At 38.6% G+C, this 14,771-nt stretch overlaps 1 protein-coding gene across 3 annotated transcripts in view; it reads right to left on the bottom strand.

Moving 5' to 3' along the window:
• Nucleotides 1-14,771, bottom strand: part of ATP8B4 (ATPase phospholipid transporting 8B4 (putative)) — a 292,569-nt gene that overhangs the window by 69,932 nt on the left and 207,866 nt on the right. For all 3 annotated transcript variants that reach the window (XM_027554041.1, XM_027554043.1, XM_027554042.1), the window contains 2 exons: nt 11,529-11,717; nt 925-1,040 (listed from right to left, as the gene is read on the bottom strand). In XM_027554041.1, coding sequence (XP_027409842.1) covers nt 925-1,040; nt 11,529-11,717 — 305 coding nt within the window. The remainder of the gene's footprint in view (nt 1-924; nt 1,041-11,528; nt 11,718-14,771) is intronic.

Below are 14,771 nucleotides of genomic sequence, written 5' to 3'. Positions count from 1 at the left end.
TTATTTGTTTGTTTTTTAAAGATTCAGGGAGATTTTTTTTTATATTAAATATAGGGCTTGGCAAAGAAAATGAACCCTCAATTGCTTTTTAAAGGAGAGAAACCAAGGAGGAAATAAGAGTTCTGAGCAGTTGCCCTTAAATTTCATATTGTGTTTAACAGAACCTCAAACAAATGCTAGAATGACCCTTGAAATCTCAAGTTTTTAAATCAGATAACATTTATATTTTTTCTTAGACTCTTACTCTTTTGCAAAAAGAAAAACGTATGCCAAATATCATCCCTGCTCCCTTTAGGAAGCTTCTAGAAAGAAACTTTGCATAGTCTCAGGCTGTATGCATTTGCTAACTTCAACCCAGGGAACATTAGTGACTCATCATGATATATGACCTGAATAAAAAGACCCTTAAAGGAGAAAGTTGGCTACAAAGATTATTTTCCTCTCACCATATAAACATGACCCTAAACTATCCCCTGGGTGGAGGGGAGTAACCCTAAGAGTACCAGATAGATTAGTACCAGACACATCAGAACCCAAGGGAAAGCAATTCTCCAGTTCCTCTTCACTAAAACCAGTCCAGTCATCCAGGTGGAACAGCCCCCAGCTGTAAGGAAGTCAGAGCAGGTTTCCCTTGGTGTCCTGAGTCATCCCCTGACCAGAGTTCAGGAGCCCATACTCAGTGGCTATTTCTCATCAGCTGTGGGTTCATCCACCTTGGAGTGACTGACCTGATGCTCAACAAGGCAGGGGGTGGGTCCATGTGCCAGTTTCTAAATGTTCACTGGCACAGTTTCCTGTGGAGCCATTCTCCACACACTTTCTATTTCAGAAATCAGATCACTTAGTTGATATTTTAAAAAGAAGACCTAACCACAGGAAGCTGCCAAAGGGCCACTGTGCTAACCTTACCGCAGGGGCACTTACACTGAGATGGTCTGAAGTCAAAGTCAGAAGGTCTTCATTAGATGGATGAAGTCTTTCAAACAGAATAGTGTCTGCTCCTTTGGAATAAAGCTTTATCTGTCCTTCTGGGTTTCGAACTGAAAAAAAAAGTTGGGAAAGTAGACAATAATCAATGAAATCCATCAAAATTAGACTCTCCTTGGCCTCCAGCCAGGCAATTTGGAAATGAGCATCAGGCTTTAGGCAGTCATAAAATACTCAGTGCCTTTGGTTAAAAGGTCATTACCTAAGTCACCTGACTTTACTCCTGTTTTGTTAATTTAGAAATATTCCATCTACAGGAACAAGTATTTTTGTTCTGATGTATACAGCCTTCCTATTTTCCTTGCTTACTATTTCTGAAGGGCTGATACATTTAAATTTAAGCCTTCTGTATTGAGCAGAACTGAGAGCTTTGTTTGCCTGTCTCCTGATGTGAAATTCAAGAGTGACTATAGGAATCAGCTATCAGCATTATGCCAAATGATCACCATATGGAATTCAAGTCATTCAAAGTCAGGGTTTATGGATTTTTCTCAGCCCTTGCTGATATATTTCCTCAGTACCCTTACTCCTTAGAAAAGCTCTTTTACTCTTGGGTCATAATCCTAGCTACAAGCAGACTTCTCAGGGAGCTTTCAAAACTGAAGTTTCTATCTTCTTCCCACTAAAAGTCTGTGTTAGTAGGGCTGTGTTTTAACCTGCTCTCCCCACGTTTGGGAAAGATAGCCTTGATGAGGCTCCAATCCCTCATTTACAATCCTCAACTCCTCCCCTGGGTGTCACACATGTTGCTGTCAGACAAATCTTCCTTAAAGCCACAGAATACTTGACCTATATTTGTAGGCTTGGTTTTACATCTTGGCACATATCAGGCACCTAATTATTTATTAAACAGATGAATGATATAGAAATGTATTTCTCCCCTACTACATCTAAAGGTCAGATACAATTTAGGACAACTGCTCATGTCACAGCTTCATAGTTTGAACAGTGACCCTCACAAGCTTCATCAAGTCTAAGATTATTATATGCTTTCTACTCAGTTGTACCTTTTCTCTAAAAATACAGTGCCTGATAACAGATGGACATAAATATTGACTACTATTAGTTTAAGAGGATATGAAGTTCAGAGCTTGATTTAAAGGAATATAATAAATACCACAGTACAATAAATTACTTTTCCCCATAACTTTTTTAAATTGAAATATAGTTGATGTACAACATTATATAAGTTACAGGTGTACAATACAGTAATTCACCATTTTTAAAGGCTACACTCCATTTATAGTTACTCATGCTAAGTCGCTTCAGTGCTGGCTAACTCTTTGTGACCCCATGAGCTGTAGCCCACCAGACTCCCCTGTCCATGAGATTCTCCAGGCAAGAATACTGCAGTGGGTTGCCATGCCCTCCTCCAGAGGATCTTCCCCACCCAGGAATCAAACCTGTATCTCCTGTAGCTCCTGCATTGCACATCGATTCTTTACCACTAAGCCAGGGGGGAAGCTCAGAAGTTATTCACAATATTGTAGAAGTTATTCTACAGTATTGGCTATGTTCCCTGTGCTGTACAATATATCCTAGTGGGTTATATTATACATAATAGTTTGTATCTCTTAATGCCCTATCCTTAAAATTTCCCTGGTCCCTTTCCTCTCCCCACTGGTAACCACTAGTTTATTCTCTATATCTGTGAATCTGCTTTTTAGTTGTAGCCACTAATTTGTTGTATTTTTTAGATTCCACATTTGAAAGATATTATACAGTATTTGTCTTTCTATGTCTAACATTTCATTTAACATAATGCCCTCCAAGTGCACCTATGTTGTTGCAAATGACAAAATTTAATTCCTTTTTATGGCTGAGCAGTATTCCACTGTATATGTATACCACATCTTCTTTACTCATTCACTTGCTGATGAACACTGAGGTTGTTTCCTCTAATTTTTAATGACCCTTAGTCAAAACTTGATCTAATCCAATTTCCTCCTAGCTTGAATAAACCTAATGCACCCTAGAAACTTTTTTGTATTGGGATTTATCTATGAGTTGTCTTCTCTTCTAAGACCCATGGTCAACTTTCATAGTTTCTAGAACTTATGCAATTTTTCTTGTACTCGGCTCTAATGTCCACAGTGGGGAAAATGAGAGGAAAAAAATGCAATTTATATCTATTCAATCAAGTGGGAGGAAAACATTTACTCCTAGGAAAGGCTTTCTCTTTCTTCTCTTATACAGCAATTCAATTTAATTTCTCCCACATTTTCTTCCTTCTGTTACCAGAGCTATAAAGTCAAAGTGTGTATATCCTCCACTTGCTAGTAAAACTTCTCTATGACGGTTCATTTTTTAAAGTCCAAAGTAGGATATTGATTCTCAAACTTCTTGGTCTCAGAACCCCTTTACACTCTTAAAACTTCATGAGGACTACAGGTGGGTCCTATCTATCAATATTTACCACACTAGAAATTAAAACTGAGAAATGTTATTATATTAGTAGTCATGACACTAATAATATTAATCAAAATATAAGTATTATATAAATAACAATAAACATTACATATTTACATAAATGACACTTTTTCCAAAACAAAATAGTTTGGGGAGTGGCAAATGTTCTATATGATTATAGATCTCTTTAATATCTTGTTTAATAGAAGATGGTTGTATTCTCATATCTGTTTTCTATATTCAATCTGTTGTGATATCACATGTCATGTGGCTTTTGTAAACCTCTGTGACATACTCATGAGAAAAAAACTGACAGATAAATAACATTAGCAATGTTATAAAAATACTTTCGTCCTTATGAATCCTCTGAAAATCTTTCAAGTTTTCCTAGGGTTCCCCAGACCACTCATTGAGAATCCCTGTTCAAGGGAAATCACAAACTGATTATGAATTGTGCAAATTCCTTACCATCTCTTTGTCTCACCATCTCAATTTCTATTCTGAAAAAGAGATATTTAAACAACCTAACTTCTAACATCATTCCAGCTCTACAATTTCCTGATTTAGTAAACTTTTCCATATCCGATGCCTTCTCTTAACCCAGCATTAACTCCTTTAAATTTGAGTTTGCATAGTCCAATTTCATGGAATCCTGCTTAATTTTACTCACTGAACATTTCTTTTAGCAGCTCAGCTAGTGTTATATCCCTTTTCATTCAAGGCAGTTCTGCTAGGAAATCTTTAGGCTAATAAAATCTCAGTCCTTTCAGAAGTTAGCTTTTTAAAATAAATTTAAAATAACATAGCAGTTTTAAATGATTGAGTAAATAAACAGTCTGGACAAAGGTCACAGATTTTAATTATAGAATTTGTTCCCACTGCCTGTCCTTTAAATATTGGTGTTCTTCAGAGATTTACCCCAAATTGACTTCTCATCCCATCCTTCACATGCTCTTTGGGCTGTCAGATTCTCTTTCTGGCTTCAGCTATAGGATGGTTGCTCTAAATGTGTATCTCCTGCCTAAATCCATTTCCAGTTCTCCCTTCTGCCTGGACATCTAACTACCAACTGGACATCTCCTCTTAAATGTGCCTGAGCACATTAAACTCAAACTGGAAACATTACCTATCACCAATAACTAATTATTCCTCCTATGTCTCCGTTGTTTTTTTTTTTTTTTTTTTTTATCTCCAGTTTTAAATATCAGCTTCACCATCCACTCAGTCTCCCAAAGCAGTTATCTGGTCATCACTCAAATCTCCTCCCCCTTCACCACCCATATCCAATTGAAACCAAGAGGTCTCTGCCACCTTCTCTCTTTCCTAGATTATCATATTAACCTAATTGGTTTTATTCATCCCAGTCCTGTTTCCCTCCTGTTTTCCTTCTATAACACAACCATCACACACAGGGTGAATCATCTTCACACTACTGTGTAGAATCCCGTAATTGCTTCCTTTTGCCCTTAGATCAAGTCTGGACTCCTTTGTTGTTGTTCAGTCACTCAGTTGTGTTTGACTCTTTGCGACCCCATAGACTGCAGCATGCCAGGCTTCCCTGTCCATCACTATCTCCTGGAGTTTGCTCAAACTCATATCCATTGAGTCGGTGATGCCATCCAACCGTCTCATCCTCTGTCATCCCCTTCTCCTCCTGCCTTTAATCTTTCCCAGCATCATGGTCTTTTCTAATGAGTCAGCTCTTCGATCAGGTGGCCAAAGTATTCGCGCTTCAGCATCAGCCCTTCCAATGAATACTGGACTCCTAATGTGGCAAAAACAGGAATCATGCAGATCTGCCCCCTTTTAGCCTATTTCCTACCCTGCTTCACCATCTTCCCCTGGATGCAACCATAAAGTAGTTTTCAGTTTCATATTCTACTTCAGCTTCAAGTTCCTAGAACATGGTAGGTACTTAATAAATATTTGCTTGATTGAGTTAAATTATAATCATGCAAAATATGTTGTAAGCAGTAGCTATGCTTTTGTGATATAAAGAAAAAAAATATTCAGAAATGGTTCCAGGTTTCTGCTGTAAGAGTAAATATAATAGTTATACCATGAAGGTTGATGAATAATTCTACTTGCCATATTTCAGTTGGGTTAGAAATGCCTGTCACATCTCAGTGTGATTTGTACTTTGATAATCCTTAAAAGGTTTAGAGTTGAATAACCTTTATATAAAGATCTTGTAAGGGCTTTACAAGGAGATACTGTAATTTATTCTTCTTTAATAATTACCTGCCACTTGGCCCTATTAATAACTATCCTTGAATTTTATCTGTTTTTATTTACATAATTAGTAAATATGTAAATAACTATTTACATATTTCCAAAACTATATAATGAGATCTATACACTTCTCAAGGTTTCCTAGATGGTGCTAGTGGGCAAGAACCTGCCTGCCAATGCAGGTGACCTAAGAGAGGCAGGTTTGATCTCTGGGTTGGGAAGATCATCTACTGGAGGAGGTCATGGCAACCCACTCCAGTATTCATGCCTAGAGAATCCAATGGACAGAGGAGCCTGACAGGCTATGGTCCTTTGGGTCGCACAGAGTCGGACACAACCGAAGCAACTCTGCAAGATTGCACCCATATACTTATCTATGAAGCATATTTTTTCAGTTCAGTTGCTCAGTTGTATCCAACTCTTTGTGACCTCAAGGACTGCAGCACACCAGCCTTCCCTGTCCATCACCAACTCCCGGAATTTGCTTAAACTCATGTCCATTGAGTTGGTGATGCCATCCAACCATCTTATCCTCTGTCGTCCCCTTCTCTTCCTGCCTTCAGTCTTTCCCAGCATCAGGGTCTTTTTCCACTTAGTCAGTTCTTTGCATCAGGTGGCTAAAATATTGTATCTTTTATACCTTCTGACAAAATTACTTACAGAAATCTATTTTTATTTAGAATAAATAAAAACCTCTGAATAAATCAGGGCTCTTGCCCCAGAATGAAAGTACCACTGGTACTGAAACTGTACATTCATGATTCAATGAATGATTATCTAAAACAGGCCTGAAGAAGGAGCAGACCTAGGAGGAGGAGGAGAAGAAATAGCAACAATTGTCTGAGACTTCGTGTTGGGGTGTTTTCCCCACCAAACCCGTGACAATCATAAGTCTGACACTGCTTTTTTTTTTTTTTTTTGGTCTTATTATCAAACATAGACTTGTCTACCCTAGTGGAGTTTCTCTTTCAAATTCCTCCTGATTAAAAAACAAACAGAACTGATTAAAAAACAGAACAAACATAAAGCCCCAAGCCTCCATGCATTCTGCGGTGGAACACTACCTTTCTTCATATGGGATCCATTAAGGCAAACATGTGACGTTTGTGGTTAGGCTGTGATTTCCCTTAATAGTGACTGATGCTGGGGAAAAGCCAAAAGCTTCCCTGTGTAGCAATCTTAGGTTTTGTCAACACCCTCAGAGCAAAGAGAAGCCAGTTTGGGGCCAACCCAACATCAATAACACTTCCCTGAAGCTGTAAATAGAAGATAGTCCCTGCTGATACAACATCAGGCCAACACCCAGAGCAGCATATGTGCTCATTAGTAACACTGACAATGACTGCCTACAGCCTGTTGTCAGAAAAATAAAAATAAACACCCTCAGATGATGTTTGGTTTTTACCTGCTGAGAGCAATCTCCCAGGGCTAGTTTCCAGTAGTAAGACACCAAAAGTCCTACTGTTACATACACACACGTTTTTCAGAGTAAAAATTGATTTAACATGTTGATCAGGATATTCATAAGTTGTAAAATGTTGGGTTAAATGTTATTTAACGGATATTCCTAGAGAATGTACTATGTGCTAAGCACTTTGCTTGGCCCTGGGTAGTTTATGAAGTTTAGAGCACAGTCCCTGCCTTCAGGTAGCATGACTTTAACAGGGAAAGCCGTGAGTATCACAGGACTGGTATCACACTAGTGCTTCGAACAAGGGGCTCTGGGAAACAAAGAAGAATGTGGTTATTTGGAAAGGAGGAAAAGAATCGAGAGAATGGGTGACACCTGAATCAATATTACCAGATGATTAGGAGTTTTCTGAGAAAGGAAGAGGAAAAGAGGAGAGGTCTACATTGAAATAGTCCATGCAAACAGTGTGAAAGTGCACAAGGCATGCTGAGTATCTCAGCGGAGAATAAAGAGTAGCTACGGATCTGCAATATGTGAACCGTGAACTTCCTGATGTTCAAGCTGGTTTTAGAAAAGGCAGAGGAACCAGAGATCAAAGTGCCAACATCTGCTGGATCATGGAAAAAGCAAGAGAGTTCCAGAAAAACATCTATTTCTGCTTTATTGACTATGCCAAAGCCTTTGACTGTGTGGATCACAATAAACTGTGGGAAATTCTGAAAGAGATGGGAATACCAGACACCTGACCTACCTCTTGAGAAATCTGTATGCAGGTCAGGAAGCAACAGCTAGAACTGGACATGGAACAACAGACTGGTTCCAAACAGGAAAAGGAGTATGTCAAGGCTGTATACTGTCACCCTGCTTATTTAACTTATATGCAGAGTACATCATGAGAAACGCTGGACTGGAAGAAACGCAAGCTGGAATCAAGATTGCCGGGTGAAATATCAATAACCTCAGATATGCAGATGACACCACCCTTATGGCAGAAAGTGAAGAGGAACTAAAAAGCCTCTTGATGAAAGTGAAGTGGAGAGTGAAAAAAATGGCTTTAAAGCTCAACATTCAGAAAACGAAGATCATGGCATCCGGTCCAATCACTTCATGGCAAATAGATGGGGAAACACTGGAAATAGTGTCAGACTTTATTTTTTGGGCTCCAAAATCACTGCAGATGGTGACTGTAGCCATGAAATTAAAAGATGCTTACTCCTTGGAAGGAAAGTTATGTCCAACCTAGATAGCATATTCAAAAGCAGAGACATTACTTTGCCAACAAAGGTCCGTCTAGTCAAAGCTATGGTTTTTCCAGTGGTCATGTATGGATGTGAGAGTTGGACTATGAAGAAGGCTGAGTGCCAAAGAATTGATGCTTCTGAACTTTGGTGTTGGAAAAGACTCTTGGGAGTCCCTTGGACTGCAAGGAGATTCAACCAGTCCATTCTGAAGGAGATCAGCCCTGGGATTTCTTTGGAAGGAATGATGCTAAAGCTGAAACTCCAGTACTTTGGCCATCTCATGCAAAGAGTTGACTCATTGGAAAAGACTCTGATGCTGGGAGGGATTGGGGGCAGGAGGAGACGGGGACGACAGAGGATGAGATGGCTGGATGGCATCACTGACTCGATGGACGTGAGTTTGAGTGAACTCCGGGAGTTGGTGATGGACAGGGTGGCCTGGCGTGCTGCAATTCATGGGGTCGCAAAGAGTCAGACACAACTGAGCAACTGAACTGAACTGAACTGAAGGATCTCTTAGTCTAAGGAAATGGCTCCCAAACTGTGGTCCAAACAGTGACGCAGCAGCATCAGGAACACCTGGGAGCTTGTGCAACGTGCAAACTTTTATGCCCCACCCCAGACCTGTTGAATCAAAAACTCTAGGGCTGCACTTTAACAGCATTTAAAATCTGCATTTTACTTTATACTTATCTTTCCAAATCACATATTCGCCTATCTTCTAAATTACCAGGTGCTTCCTAACTATGATTCAAACTGTAGACGCCCTAAAATAATTCAATCATATTAAAAGAAAAGCAGAACAAGGGCACATAAAAAACACTATATGTATAGCTAGAAATACTATCCAAAGTCAGACAACAAACTGGAAAAAAATGTCTGCAAGCTACATCACAAAGGGCTTCTCTCCCTAATATATAAGGACTTCTGTAAATATAGAAGAAAAAAATCTAGCAGTTCAATAGCAAAATGAGTGAGGAGTACTAACTCTGTCCAGAAGGAAAATAAACATGTATCTCAAGCATAGGAAATAAACTCAACCTCATCCGTGATAAAAATGTACAAACTAAAACTACTGTTACATGCCAATTTAAAAACTGACAAAAATCTGAAGTTTGATGTTGATGAGGATATAGGGGGAAAGGCATTCCTACTATGGAGGTGGGATTGTAAAATGATATACCTGCAATGGTAATAACCATTTTGGCAATTTGGCAATAACCATCAAAATTAAAAACATGTTTATCCTATGACCCAACAATCTCATTTCTGATAAATATTCTGAAATAACTGCACATGTACAAAATGAAATATGTACAAGGCTACTCATTTCAGTACGTGTAAAAGCAAAAGTTTGAGGATAGCATAAATGGCCACCACAAAGGGACAAAATGAAAGTGTTAGTCGTTCAGTCGTGTCCAGTTCTTTGCGATCCCATGGACTGTAGCCCACCAGGCTCCTCTGTCCACAGAATCTTCCAGGCAAGAATTCCGTAGTGGGTTGCCATTCTCTTATCCAGGGGACATTCCTGAGCCAGGGATCAAACCTGGGTATCCTTCAGGGAGACTGAGCAACTAGCACTACTACTGCTATACTACGACCACAAGGCACAAAATAAATTGTGACTTAATCCATAGAGTGGAGATTTGCATAGTTTAAAATTTTTCAAGTATATTTTTTTATATACGGATAAGGAAACAGTTCTTAAAAGTACTGCTAAGCTAAAAAAAGCAAAAATAAATAAATAAAATCTGCATTTTAATAATTCTTCCTGGTGGTTTTGATGGAAGCTGAAGTTTGAGAGCCAGTAACATAGGGGCACAAAGTAGACGGAGGTATCAAAAGCATGTGACCTACAACAGGGATAAAGAGGCCAGACTTTGGAGACAGACAAATCTGGATTCAAATATTTGCTCTGCATCTTACTGGCTTTGTAACAAGATACATGACAGTACTGGGAAAGATACTTAAAATCTTTGAGCTTTAAATGTCCCATCTCCTGATTGGGGGTGACATACTATTACAAGACTTGAATAAAATTTTTGTAAAGTGTTCAGTTCACTCACACTGGCATATAGCAAAAGATAGATAACAATTTTAATAAGAACATAGTTGTGACAAAGTTCTATATTAGACATGCAAAATTTGAGATAACTGTAGTATAACCCAGTGACAGAATCCAAGAGAAGCCTGAAAATGTGTATAGAGGCCTCAGAGAGAGACTGAAACTGAAGAACCATATGGGAAGGACACAAAATATAGGCAGTAGCTGCCACCATGTGAGTGGTCAAGATTATACAAGGAGAGCGCAGAAGAGAAAAGGACACCAACACTGAAGAGTATGATGAAGAACAGTCAGCTTGAAAAGGAGCTTCAGAAAGCAAGCACAGGACAAGGTGAGACCCAGGAGCCAATGCGGTCAAAGAGGCCAAAAGAAGAGTGTCAAGAGAAGCAGATTAACAGTATCAAATATCACTAAGTTTAAAGAGATAGAGATGATAATAGAGGATAGATAGATCGACAGATGGATAGTAAACAGATAAGGAGGAGGGAAGGAGGGAGAGGAAGAGGAAGGGAGGAAAGAAGGAAGAGGGGGGATGTCATTGCACTGGGTAGTTAAGAGGTGATGTCAAACTTCTGAGAAGGAATTCCGTCTTGAAGATTAGAAGCAGAAGCCTGACCATTATAGACTGAAAAGAGAAACCAAGATAAGGATCAAAAACTAACCTGAAAAATTAAGTTGTGATGGAAAGAAGAAAAATTGGGTGGCAAAATCAGTGGAGATCAGAATATGAACAATATCTTTAAGGAAACAAAGATGATCATAGAGTTGCAGGCTGAAGAAAGAAGTCAGTGATGAAGAAGAAAGTGAAGTTACAAGCAAGCGAGAAGGGAGTGAGTAAGGAAGGGCAATGGATGGGAACAGGTAGAACCTTTGGCATTGAAAAGGAACAAGAGCAATTTTAATCTGAAGCAGAAAACAGACTGAGTAAAATCGTAGCTTGGGGATGAAGGAGGAAAATGGGGGAAAGGGTAAGGTGATGGTGCTGGACACAGAACAGGCACTTGTTTCTTTAGTTCTACTCACTGCTACCGAGTTGAGGCTAAGCTGAGGATGACACAAGTTCAAAAAGTTAATACATATCACAACTCTCAGCACGTAACTAGAGTGACATCATCCTTGAGAAGTTTCCATATAACCACAGTATTATCAAAAGATCGAAAATACTCTCAGCCACCAACCATACCTATGACAGACATCCTTTTTCGGAAATTGTTAAAATCCAAAAAGGCAAGCAATTGATAAGTAACTAGTGTTCCCAATTCTTCTATTGTTATTGTCTCTGGGGTCCGAGACTTAAAGATGAACCCCAAATTTTTTGCAGCAGTCACTAGAGCGCCTTCATCAGGTGACTGAACTTGGTAAATCAGCTGTCCTAAAAGGAAAAGAAACAAGTGGATTAAATAACAAAAAGAAACAGATTATTAATATGACGATAGTAACATTCACAGAATAACCAACATCAATTTCAACTCATTCTATAAGACCCACCCCAAGTGTCGGCTCTAGAAATTAGACTTTTTCCACTCACTAACCAGCTGACCAGGCACCAGTCCTATGGAACTTTCAGGACACCATACATAACACCATGCATAAGAGCCCTGTCAGCTTACAGGAAAAAACTCATTCCTGAGCCTGCCTCCCTCCTATGTGGAAAGTTTCTTAGGTCAGAGACCGCACCTTTGTATTTTCAGTGACTAGAAACAGCCAAGAAAGTTTCACAAACTAAAACACTTAATATAAATTAACTCACATAATCCTCATGGCACTGAGGGAGGGATTATTAAAATTATTACAGGCATATCTCAGATACATTGCAGATTTGGTTCCAGACCACTGCAAAAAAGCAAATATTGCAATAAAGCGATTCACGTGAATTTTTTGGTTCCTCAGTGCATATAAAAATTACATTTACATTATACTGTTGTCTGTTATGTGTGCAATAGCATTATGTATAAGAATATACATACTTAATTAAAAAATACTTTATTGTGAAAAAAAATGTTAATAATCTGAGTCTTAGGTGATTCATAATATTTTGGCAATAGTAACATCAAAAAATCACTGATCACAGATCACCATGAGAAATACATGTGTTTGTCACTAGTCATGTCTGACTCTTTGTGACCCCATGCACTGTAGCCTGCCAAGTTTCTCTGTTCACGGGATTGTCCAGGCAAGAATACTGGAGTGAGTTGCCATTTTTTCTCCAGGGGATCTTCCCCACTCGAGGATCGATCTTGGGTTTCCTGCATTGCAGGCAGATTCTTTACCAGCTGAGCCATCAGGTGAAAAAGTTTGAAATATTAAAAGAATTACAAAAATGTCACATAGTGACACAAAGTGAGCAAATGCTGTTAGAAAAATGGTGCCAATAAACTTGCTCGATGCAGGGTTGGCACAAATCTTCAATTTGTAGAAAACACAATATATGTGAAGTGGAATAAAGTGAAGCACAACAAAATGAGGTATGCCTGTATTTCCACTTTATACTGGTAAAACGTACGAAAATGTTATGCGACTTTTGCAAGATAACACACCAGAGTGATGATGCAGACATCCCAAATTCCTCTTCAGTCTGCTACTAGGGATCTTTTTATGAAAATACATCAAAGAAATCCCTTGAAATATAAGGAATCAAACCAAGATATTAATGACTGGTACCTGATATTGTGTATGTGCTGGAGTGGGAGTAAGAGGAGAGAAGAGAGGAAAAGAATGAAGTGCGGGGAAAAAAATAAAAATACACTTAAAACCCAGCATGAATAAAGTAAGCTCTTCTATATAAAAGTATCTTTGTATGTAAAAATAAATTAGAAAAAATTAGGCAGAGCTAGATCCATATTTACTGACTTATAATAATGTCCAAGATAAATTGTTAAGAAAACTGGTTGCATATTAATCTATGTACTAGAATTTTTTTTGTTAAAAAAAAACTACTTACATATCTATCCATATATGTGCGTATATGTATAAGCAAGTAGAAAGTGTGAAATCATGTACACCAAATGTTAACATTAGTTACCTCTCTGCTGCTGCTGCTGCTAAGTCACTTCAGTCATGTCTGACTCTGTGTGACCCCATAGACGGCAGCCCACCAGGCTACCCCGTCCCTGGGATTCTCCAGGCAAGAACACTGGAGTGGGTTGCCATTTCCTTCTCCAATGCATGAAAGTGAAAAGTGAAAGTGAAGTCACTCAGTTGTGTCCGACTCTTCGCTACCCCATGGACTGCAGCCTACCAGGCTCCTCCGTCCATGGGATTCTCCAGGCAAGAGTACTGGAGTGGGTTGCCATTGCTTCTCTGAGTTACTTCTCTAGAGATTGAATTAAAGTTCATGGAAGAAATTACTATCTTTGCCTTTATAAATCTTTATGTTGTATGGCTTCATTTGCTACAATAGGCGTAAATTAATTTTTGAAATTAAAAAAAATTGAAGCAATTACTTCATCTATTATGAAATGACATGGTAACTTCCACTTCTGGAAACATGGTGGACTAGGTTCCAGGATCAATCTCCTCTGTTAGAACCAGCTATAGATTCTATAAATAAAAAGCATTTAAATATTTTTGCATGTACTCAGGACTGGCAAGAAAGCAGCAGTTGCTCAGGTCAAAGACTGAGGGAAAAAAAATACGGTTGGAATAAAGGATGCGCATTTTTGAAACTAACTGGTTTCCAGTATCTCAGGGCTTTGGTTAGAAAAGACATAGGCCAGGGAAAGAAGTCTAATAGGAGATCATTTCTTAAAACTGAGCACCCTCACTCCTCAAAAGGATGTTCTCTCAGTATGAAGGTAAACTGGAAAACAGTACCCATTTTAAGAGTACCTATAAGGAAAACTGTCTATTTATAAGAGAAAAAAATATGCTGAAAATTTATAACAGAAAACTGACTTTCATGTATATTTGCATCCTAAATTCACAGATCACCCAGATATTGTGAATTTAGATTGAAAATATACATTAGTGAGTGACTAAGTGAAAGTCACTCAGTCATGTTTGACTCTTTGCAACCCCATGGACTACACAGTCCATGGAATTCTCCAGGCTAGATACTGGAGTGGGTAGCCTTCCCCTACTCCAGAGGATCTTTCCAACCCAGGGATTGAACCCAAGTCTCCCGCATTGCAGGTGGATTCTTTACCAGCTGAACCACAAGGGAAGCCCAAATAGTGTCTAAAGGAAATGCAAATCCTTTCTTGGAGAAACCAGTCTTAGCCTCAGAACCTGAAAAATTTCTACAAATGAAGTCCCAAATAAAATGGCCAAGATATAATTAGAACCAACAGAAAGAACAGAGAGAATAATATCCCTAAAAACTTTAGATATTGAAGTGATCAGAAATACTACAAACACTTAATGGATTTCAAAAAATAAAAGAGATAAAATTAACCAGATTTGAAAAAAGAATTAAAGACTTAATAGA

Source organism: Bos indicus x Bos taurus, chromosome 10, assembly GCF_003369695.1.
Source record: "Bos indicus x Bos taurus breed Angus x Brahman F1 hybrid chromosome 10, Bos_hybrid_MaternalHap_v2.0, whole genome shotgun sequence".
Lineage (NCBI taxonomy): Eukaryota > Metazoa > Chordata > Mammalia > Artiodactyla > Bovidae > Bos > Bos indicus x Bos taurus.
The sequence above is the reverse complement of the archived record's forward strand: the minus strand, read 5'-3'. Positions and strand labels throughout refer to the sequence as shown.